The sequence below is a fragment of the Solanum tuberosum genome, unplaced genomic scaffold (genome assembly GCF_000226075.1).
Source record: "Solanum tuberosum cultivar DM 1-3 516 R44 unplaced genomic scaffold, SolTub_3.0 scf00647, whole genome shotgun sequence".
Taxonomy (NCBI): domain Eukaryota; kingdom Viridiplantae; phylum Streptophyta; class Magnoliopsida; order Solanales; family Solanaceae; genus Solanum; species Solanum tuberosum.
The window spans coordinates 170,406-180,752 of record NW_006239575.1 but is presented as its reverse complement, the minus strand read 5'-3'; the positions used below and the strand labels follow the sequence as shown (position 1 = coordinate 180,752).

Sequence of the window (10,347 nt, the reverse complement as noted above, 5' to 3'; positions counted from 1 at the left end):
GGGGGGGGGGATATAAAGGGTATAATAATACAAGACATGTGCATTTCCTTAATAACGGAAGGGTTTTATTTAATATTTATAATGATATCATGAACTAATCTAAACGACATAGTTTTCCTAATTAGCATCTCATTCTAGTGCGAAAGATATAAACGAAGGGGATGCTTCAAAAACAAAAGGTTGTCTATTATCTATATTTGAATTCGTAGATTTCCTTTTGTATATTGCTAGTAGGTCTCGGAATCAAAATCTAATCAAATGCAAAATGAAATATTTCTATTTTTATTTACTTTTCATTACTACTTTCACCTGACCACTTTACTTGTCACACTTTTTATTTCCACACCGAAACTATATATTTTGACTATTATAATTTATTTATTATTTTAACCATTAAAATGTTAATATATCTTTAATGAATATTTTCTCTTTAATCGCTCTTTAATAAATAAAAAAAAGAGTTAATTTAAGCAATAATAGTATTGGAGTATGTGTATTTGTTCTTCATTTAGATTTTCTATGTTAAATTTGTCAATATTTATACTTTCAAGAATAATATACGTAATAATATAGGTACTTATACTTCAATTTATACATTTAAAATTGTAAATTAATATAAGTAGAAAATTTTTATTTTTATAATACATTATATTTCACGTAGTTAGCCAAACATATTGAGGTCCAGAAGAACGACCAGGTGAAACATATTAATTTAATTATATAATTCTTTTATAGGAGAAAATATAATTACAAAAGATCTCAATAAGATTATTTTTTTTCTATTTAGTGGATATAAAAAATCAAAGAAAAGAGATTGAATCTTCTTTTGGAGTAAAAAAAAAATTAGCACCCTCCCTCCCCAAAAGAAAAATCCCAAAAGAAAAAAAAAAGAGACATTTGCTAATATATACATTCACTTGTCTGAATATAAATATAGCATGGATTTGTGAGACATAACCACACTAGGCTTCCTTTCAAGTTCATATTTAAAAGGGGCCTCCTCTCATTCATGTTACCACACACCAAAATCTATATTTTGGTTTGCTAATCTGACTACAGGAGATAACAGTGTGTATATATACATATTTTCATCAGTTATATCAAAAAAAATTTGAGAGGAATTAAATAGGAATATATAGCAAGAAGATATGGCATTATCTTCTAATGACAAAGTAGTAGAGACAGTAATTGTTGGAAATTATGTAGAAATGGAGACTGAAGGTAAGTCTATTAACGTGAAGTCCAAAATCTCCAATTTTTTCTGGCATGGTGGCTCTACTTATGATGCTTGGTTTAGCTGTGCCTCTAATCAGGTACTACAAAATTTGTCCGTCGCTAATTCCTGTTTTTGTAGTAGTGTATTTGATGACTTATATTTTTCATTTGTCAAATGTCAGGTAGCTCAAGTTCTATTGACTCTGCCATACTCATTTTCTCAATTGGGGATGATTTCTGGGATTTCATTTCAGCTTTTCTATGGTTTATTGGGTAGTTGGACTGCTTATCTCATTAGCATCCTCTATGTTGAGTATAGAACCAGAAAAGAAAGAGAAAAAGTCGATTTCCGCAATCACGTTATTCAGGTAATTTATTTGTTCACTGCTATTTTTGTAGATATTTTAATTGAATCAGTCATGAGAAAAAAAAACGATAGTAATGTTTTCATACACAAATAGGATATTTCCTGCTATTTCAGTGAGAACCAATTCTTCATCGTGCATTTTTTGGTGAGAAAATCATGTTTTGTAGCACAAATTTCTTATTGATTTGCGGTGGGAAAAACCTTTGGTTCTAGTGATTCGAAGTTGGAGGAAAACGAAAATTATTTAAAATTTGATATTTGTTAGTTTATTTAATTTGTATTTAAATAGAAAATCATCCAAATTTTCTCATGTTTTTAACTTTTCTTACAGTGGTTCGAAGTTCTTGATGGGCTGCTAGGGAAGCATTGGAGAAACGTTGGTTTGGCATTTAATTGCACTTTCCTACTCTTTGGATCAGTTATTCAACTCATTGCTTGTGCAAGGTTCCTAATTTTTACTAAAAAAATTTTGGCATCCAAATTGTACAATACTTTTTTTGTTTTAATTTGTTTGTTTTATTTTGACTTGGCAGTAATATATATTACATAAATGATAATTTGGACAAGAGGACTTGGACTTATATCTTTGGTGCTTGTTGTGCCACAACTGTCTTCATTCCTTCTTTCCACAATTATAGAATTTGGTCTTTTCTTGGCTTGTTGATGACCACTTTCACTGCTTGGTACCTTACTGTTGCATCACTACTCCATGGCCAGGTACCTACTCGCTATATAATAAGAACAAACTCGTTATAAATTTACTGACTCTAAATTTTGTATTTGCATCAACTCCCAATATGTTGTATACATAGGGGTGGAGCTACATTGGTGGTTATGAGTTCAGTAGAATCAATAACTTTGATTCAAATCATATATTTGTTATCACTTGTGAGTTGTGACATGTGAATACAAAGTTTGAAGATTCTAGTCTAAGTAAACCTTTAATCATAACAGTATGTGGGGGTTGGATATATATTTAATAATTATTTTCTTAATTATGCATTATTAATTAAGGGATTTCATTCTAATTTCTTGTAATTAATAAGGTGGAGGGGGTGAAACACTCAGGACCAACCAAATTGGTGCTATATTTCACAGGAGCCACAAACATTCTCTATACATTTGGGGGACATGCTGTTACTGTGTAAGACTACAAAACATTGTTTTTATATGTTACGTATGTTTAACGTTAGTATTATTCATTCTTGCCAAATTCTGGCCAAATTTTCTGGCCATTTAACATTACTCTTTAATTTATATGTTGCAAGTACGAGGTCCTTGTCTCACTACCATAAATCCATAAACTAAAAAATGTAGAAAAATACAATTTACTTTAACGCTATTGTTATTATATATGTTGAAAGTGACTTCACCTTAACATGTTTCGACATATTCTGAGAAGTAAATATCCAATTTGTCGATAAAAGTTTTAATCTTAGCATTTACGACACCATGTCCAATCGTTATCAAAACGCTACATTATTTTGTATAGTTTTTTTTTCTCACTCGGTGTCTAGTATCCGTGTTAGAATCCAGCTATTTCAGATTCATGCGTATGGCCCCACTCGGGGAGAAGCACTCACTACCAAAGATATTTTTTATACCCAGAACTCATACCCAAGACCTCTGATTAAGGGAGAAGCAACATCATTCACTGCACTAAGTATCCACATCCTTTAATTAGTAGTTATTTTGTATAGTTGTGTGTTCACATTTCATTCTAACATTATTTGCATGTGTTAATGTAAACTTTCAGCATCTCTTTTTTTCAATAAAAAGGAATGAGAAGCAAAAAAGTCTCACTTTTTACCCTTTTCAAGTTGAAAAGCAACAATGATTTATTTTTTTAAAAAGTTGGAAAGCTACAATTCTTTTTCCAATTACTTTTGCTTTTCCTGCACAATTAATCAATGAGAATGGAAGAGGCTATGATGGAAAAAAAAACATAATTACCAGCTGGAACCTTTAAGAAATTAACTAAAAGAAAAGGATTTTAGTTTTCTATTAATTATTTAAAATTGAATTAATTAAACTGCAGAGAGGTAATGCATGCAATGTGGAAACCACAAAAGTTCAAGGCAATATATTTATGGGCAACAGTGTATGTGTTGACACTAACACTTCCATCAGGAGCAGCAGTGTATTGGGCCTTTGGTGATTTGCTACTTGATCACTCCAATGCCTTCTCTCTTCTCCCTAGAACACCCTTAAGAGACATGGCTGTCATCCTCATGCTCATCCATCAGGTATACACTAATGTATAGTCGTTCATCAAAATAATAGTCAGCAAATATTTTATTTTTATATTATTATATGATATATATAAAATATATTTTTTTGTCTTTATTTATGTGACGTAGTTCAAATTTTAAGAGTCAAACTTCTTTATTTTGACTGTGCATTTGGATATATAATGGGTAAGTTTTTTGAAAAATAATTTACATATTTAGAAACTATATAAAAAAATATTATAAGTCACAAGAATTAATATTTTAAGGGCATACAATAAATCGTTGTCAAAGATTTTCTTTTTTGACTCTCGAAATTCAAACTATATCATGTAAATTGGGACAAAAAGAGTAAATTATATTTTATGCAAAATAGTATGTTTTTTGTATATATATTTGGCAAGTCATTGTAATTATTTTCATAAATAGATCGAATATATAACTTGCATTTTAGATACGTAAATATTCATAAAAAGTTTGATAACTCGAAAATAAGGTACGTACGCTACTTGCTAAAACATGTAACTTGGGTAAGTTAAATCATTTTATTTTATTTAAATTATATATATTGATAATCTAGAGGTACTTTACACGTACAATACTATCAGTATAGTTTAACATGTGATAACAAATTAGTTCTTTTTTACGAGGTTATCAACGTTGCACTAATCATATAAACTTACTTGTAATTAACTTACACGGTTTGTTGTGTGTAATTGCAGTTTATAACATTTGGATTTGCTTGTACTCCCTTATATTTTGTGTGGGAGAAGGCCATAGGGATGCATGATTGTAACAGTTTGTGCAAAAGGGCAGCAGCAAGATTGCCTGTGGTTATTCCTATATGGTTTTTAGCAATAATTTTCCCATTCTTTGGGCCAATAAATTCAACAGTTGGATCACTTCTAGTTAGCTTCACTGTTTACATTATCCCTGCTCTTGCTCACATGTTCACCTTCAAATCTGCTGCTGCTAGAGAGGTATACATATAATAATAATTAGTGTATAGATTATGTATATATCGGCAATAATTGTAAATCAATTTAGCTGAACGGTACATATTGATAAGTTTTTCAATAATCTACTTATATATGAAAAATGAGATCGATGTCGTTTCTTCAACTCCAAACTTAAAACTGAGTAGTACTATGATGAGTGACCCCGATCCTAATGTCACTCCCATTAATGTGACACTTGTTGAACCCTCAATTATTTGTTTAAACTATGCTTCTTGTTATGATTCATCATCAATCTAATACTAATTATTACACACATTGTTATGGCAGAATGCAGTAGAACAACCCCCAAGATTTGTTGGAAGATGGGCAGGCACATTCACAATAAACATATTTGTAGTTGTTTGGGTATTCATTATTGGCTTTGGATTTGGTGGTTGGGCTAGCATGCTCAATTTCATTCATCAAATTGACACATTTGGTCTATTCACCAAATGTTACCAATGTCCATCTCCTAAACAATTCCCCATCCCACCTCCGCCTTACGCCGCCGCTCCACAGCCTGCTCCAGCCAACTTCAATTAACTAAGCCTTATTGGCTTTATTTTTTTGTAACCTTTCCCAGGGAAATTTTTATTTTTAGCTAGGTTTAGATATTGATTGGAAGTTGTAATGGAGTATGCCACAAAATTTGCAATTCCCTCATTCTCTTTATGATAATTGTTGATCTTCTCTTATGCTATTTCTCTTTTATTCTATAAAAGAGGTTTGCTTTATCGGTTTCCACATGACACGTGATTTCATTTTAGCAAATGTCACTAATTTTGTTGTTTAGTGGTTATTTCAATTCGTAATATTAAAAAATATATTATTTTTTTCTTACAAATAACCAGAAATGAAATGAAAAAAAAAAACTTGAACTTGCAATAATTAAGAATTTTATAACTTATTTGATGCTAAATTGCACTATCTTAGTATTACTTCATGAAATCTTATAGTCTTGAAATTGTGAGTTATCAACTTTTGCTTCTATTATTCAGTATAGTCGCCAGAATATCCTTTGCATTTCCAGCTGATCAGTTTTTGTTAGTGGACTAGAGATATGTGCGCCTCAGCCTGAATACTTTATTATTTGTATTTATTATTTGTTTTTTCAACTATAATTTATTGTATTTATAGTAATATAAAAAACTGTTTTTTATAACTAGAAATGAACAGGATTTTTTTTTCAAATTAGCAATAGTAATTAGGAATTCTATAACTAAAATGAAGCTAGATCGATTCCATCAACTTGGTATTACAACATCAACACGAAACCGTATTAACAAAGTTAGGAGGTGAAGATTGTTTAAGTCATATAAGAAAGATCACTCATTCTTTTATCCTCGATTTGAGACTCTTCACATCCCTCTCCAGGCTCAAGGCTGGACATTGGAAAGTGAACAAATTTAATATAGGGGTCCAACTTTGAAATTTTCTAATTAGAATTGATCATGCTTGATAATTATGTGATTAAAAAATAATTTGAATCTAACTCAGCCTCAAATACTAATTCCAAAAAGAAAAATTGTTCAAAATCAAATAATTAGGAGAACAAGAACTCCTTATCTCACTGATATGGTACTCCAATATTGCTCAAACTATATGGACCTATATTAATGTCTGGATCAAAATAAACTCATTGGTGTTCTAAAATTGATGTCACATTAAATATGTTAAGTGTTGTAAAATAAATATGTTATTTACAAATTTTCACTTGTAATATTAATACACACAATATGCTAAGTGGTGTATACTAGTTAGTCATATGATATACATGGTACCCAAAGTGTATATACGGTAAGATGATATCCATGTATCACTCTTGGTGCCCAAGTATATATAACTATATATACCCCTCTTTTTGTAACAAAGAGAGGAGTAAGAGTAAGTGAAAAGAAAATACTACACATACTATTTTTCATCCATCTTTCTTGTTATCTTAGCTTTAATACTTAGTTTATAACAATGGGCTTTTTTTTTATTCAACCTCTTAGATCTCTTAATAAATTTCATCTTCTATCTCATTTATAATTGAGAAATTTTCGCAAATAGCCATTATAATAAATTTAATTATGTACCATAGTTATAGTTTGCATATTTACGGGTTGTAGCTATAGTTTAAGCTTTCTCGTTTGTACAATTTGCGGGTTTGTATAATTGCGGGTACGTTTGTATAATTGAGCTATTTTTGTATAAACTCGAAATAACAAATTTATACAAACACAAACATCTAGACTTTAAACAGTTATACAAATTATATTATACAAAATTACATTATACAAAAGTTATACAAATTATATTATACAAACGTGCAAATTATACACTCTCGAAACTCCAGCCCACGTAATTATCATTGAATGTTGATCGCGAGTGATAATTAACTAAAACTATAAGATGTCGTTTGGTACAAAGATGCATAATGCAGGGATTACTAACGCATGGATTAGTAATGCAGGGATTAACAGTGCAGGGAATAGTAATGCAGGGATTAACAATGCAGGGATTAGTAATGCAGGGATTATTTTTACCAAGTGTTTGGTTCATTGTTTCCCACCTCATCTTGTGTTTGGATTAAAACTTTATAAGAAACTTCTTTCCAATTATACCCTTGAATTATTATGCAATTGGGTTAAGGTAAATAATTGCAGAACAATATTATTTTTTTATGGCCTTCTAACTAGCTATGAAAAGAACAATTTTGTTGCCATGTTTATCTTTTTTTCACTTAAATTATTTGAGGAGAAATAATTGTCATCTTAGTAAATTGATCACTTACAAAATGTTAATTTTCATTTAAAAAAAGAAAAAAGATAAATTATCAACTTTTAAAATTGAAAAGATGGTAAGTAATAGTAAAATTGAACAAACCATCTACATTTACACATATAAATTGCAAGTTGTAATTTTAATATGTATTCAAGTTTATAAATTGTTCAAAATATAAATAATTAGAAAACTGCACAAACATATACATATATATATATATCAACAATTTATACCTTCAATTAAAATCACAAATGTCATGTGGTGATATATTTGCTTTTTTAATTAGTTAATGTTAAACAACTCACATTTCAAATATTGTATTAATTTGTATTTAATTTATTTAGTAACAAACAACTCTCTCTAAATAACTTATCCCATGGTATTATATCTCATGTATTACTAATACCTCCAAATAAAAGGTATTAGCAATACATCCTATAATACCATGTAGGAGGTATAACTAATCCATGGATTAGTTATACATAGACTCAATTTCCTACCAAACATAGTACTAAATAATACCATACATAATACATGGACTATTTATTTTAATGCGGCCTACCAAACGACCCCTAACTATAATAACTAATTAACTAATATATGTTTGTTTAACCACATAATTTCCCCTCTATAATTTCTACTACATAGATGGATGAATAACACTAGGCATACATTAAGATTTAATCACTAAGTAGATTCTATTGCACTACTTCTTTCTACTAAAAAAAATTATATACGTCTAATAGAAATTGTGAATTAAGACGAATACAATGTGAATGTGGGATGACATTTCGCAAGAGTTATTGGGTGGGTCATAATTAAGGGGCATGAGTATTAACTAATGAATTTTTAATATAATATGAGTTGTTAAATGAATGTAAAAAATAAGTGCAAATCTAAATGCATGTCTACTGGAAAAATCAAACGTCAAGTGAAAAATCATAAAAATATGTATAAATATTTATTTGGTTATTTGATACTCCATCTGTCAATGATTTATGTGGTACAACTTCAAATTTTGAGTGTAATCCTTTTTAATTTAACCGTGAAATTTGATATAAAATTTCTTTAAAAAAAATAAATAGAATTATATATTTAATAATTATATAATAATTAAATATAACAAAAGAAAATTAACTTCTTTTTTTGGTCAAAGGAGAAAAATTAATGTAATTTGCCATAATAGTAGTATGGCAAAAAGTAATGAATGAAAAGAAACATTATTCAATTATTCATCAAATAAAATCTTGAAGAAAGTAAAACATTTAATATAAAGCCAAAAATGGAATTAATTTTTTATTTTGGTCAAAGCAGAAAAATTAAGTTAATTTGACATAATAGTAATATGGCAAAAAGTAATCAATGAAAAGAAACATTATATAGTTATTTAATCAAATAAAATGTTGAAGAAAGTAAAAAAAAAACATTTAATATAATGCCAGAAATGGAATTAATTTTTTATTTTGGGTCAAAGAATAAAAAATAATTTAATTTTCCATAATAGTATTATGGCAAAAAGTAATCAATGAAAATGAACATTATTTAATTATTTATCAAATAAAATCTTGAAGAAAGTAAAAAAACATTTAATATAATGTCAAAAATGGAATTAATTTTATTTAGGTCAAAGAAGAATAATTAATACAATTTGCCATTATAATAGTATGGCAAAAAGTAATGAATAAAAAGAGACATTATTTAATTATTTATCAAATAAAAATATTGAAGAAAGTAAAAAGACATTTAATACAATATCTGGTCATATAGGACCCCAGGTGTAACTCATCAATATAAATAAGAGCCACTGCAACATTGAAACCCCAGAGTGTTGAGAACACCAAGAGAGTAAAAAAGAGTCTAGTAGTTTTTGCCTTGTTTTTAGGGATTTTCTGTGAGTTGTAGCTATGGCGTCCGAGAGTAATCAGGTGCAAAGGAAAAAGGGAACTGTTAAATGGTTCAGTGACCAGAAAGGATTTGGTTTTGTTACTCCAGATGATGGGGGAGCGGAGCTATTCGTTCACCAGTCAGGGATCAGATCTGAAGGGTTCCGCAGCTTGGCAGACGGTGAAGCTGTGGAATTTGAGGTTGAATCTGGTAACGATGGTCGTTCTAAGGCTGTCGATGTTACCGGCCCAGATGGTGCTCCTGTTAAAGGAGGATCTCGTGACGGTGGTGGCGATCGCTATGGTGGCGGTGCTGGTGGTGGATATGGAGGAGGAGGCGGGAGGTATGGTGGAGGTGATGGTGGTTACGGCGGCGGTGGTAGGTATGGAGGTGATGGGGGTTATGGTGGAGGCGGTGGTGGAGGAGGAGCAGGATGCTATAAATGCGGGGAAGAAGGGCATTTCGCCAGGGAATGTACCCAGGGAGGTGGCTATGGAGGCGGTGCTGGAAGATATGGTGGTAGCGGCGGTGGAGGTGGAGGCGGCGGAGGCTGCTTCAAATGTGGGGAAGAAGGGCATTTTGCTCGTGAATGCACTAACAGCAGCAACCGCTGAAGATTGATGGTGTCAAGGGTGTGATGTTGCACTCTTTTTATTTATGTCATTTTAAATTTTGAATTTTGGTAAAAGGGGTAAACCATTTACTATTTTTGAATGATCATGAATCATGATAATTAGTATTTGGTTCACTCATTTGTTATTGCTTATGTTTATTAGGATAGTTGGTACTTTTGTTTTGAATATTTTGGCAATGTGGCTTACTATGCATGTATACTACATGCTTCAAATATCATGATCAATTTATAAAGTGCTAATGTGTGTTGTCATTA

The 10,347-nt window shown here is 30.3% G+C and overlaps 2 protein-coding genes across 2 annotated transcripts; both read left to right on the top strand.

The window, feature by feature from the left end:
* The first annotated feature begins 956 nt into the window (after positions 1 to 956).
* On the top strand, positions 957 to 5,486 carry LOC102597205 (auxin transporter-like protein 2). Its single transcript, XM_006366552.2, has 8 exons — positions 957 to 1,313; positions 1,398 to 1,583; positions 1,914 to 2,026; positions 2,116 to 2,299; positions 2,629 to 2,726; positions 3,621 to 3,828; positions 4,533 to 4,790; positions 5,097 to 5,486. Exons 1-8 carry the CDS (start codon positions 1,149 to 1,151, stop codon positions 5,349 to 5,351), a joined length of 1,467 nt encoding a protein of 488 aa, XP_006366614.1. The 5' UTR covers positions 957 to 1,148; the 3' UTR covers positions 5,352 to 5,486.
* Positions 5,487 to 9,356: 3,870 nt separating this feature from the next.
* Positions 9,357 to 10,347, top strand: LOC102596882 (glycine-rich protein 2-like). The gene has a single exon (XM_006366551.2). The coding sequence runs from the start codon at positions 9,479 to 9,481 to the stop codon at positions 10,070 to 10,072; it is 594 nt and encodes a 197-aa protein (XP_006366613.1). The 5' UTR covers positions 9,357 to 9,478; the 3' UTR covers positions 10,073 to 10,347.

Coding starts and splice junctions, on each gene's coding strand:
- LOC102596882 (XM_006366551.2), top strand. CDS start 9,479: ATGGCGTCCGAGAGTAATCAGGTGCAAAGGAAAAAGGGAACTGTTAAA.
- LOC102597205 (XM_006366552.2), top strand. CDS start 1,149: ATGGCATTATCTTCTAATGACAAAGTAGTAGAGACAGTAATTGTTGGA. Junction 1,314..1,397: donor TTAGCTGTGCCTCTAATCAG/GTACTACAAAAT, acceptor GTCAAATGTCAG/GTAGCTCAAGTTCTATTGAC. Junction 3,829..4,532: donor TCCTCATGCTCATCCATCAG/GTATACACTAAT, acceptor GTGTAATTGCAG/TTTATAACATTTGGATTTGC.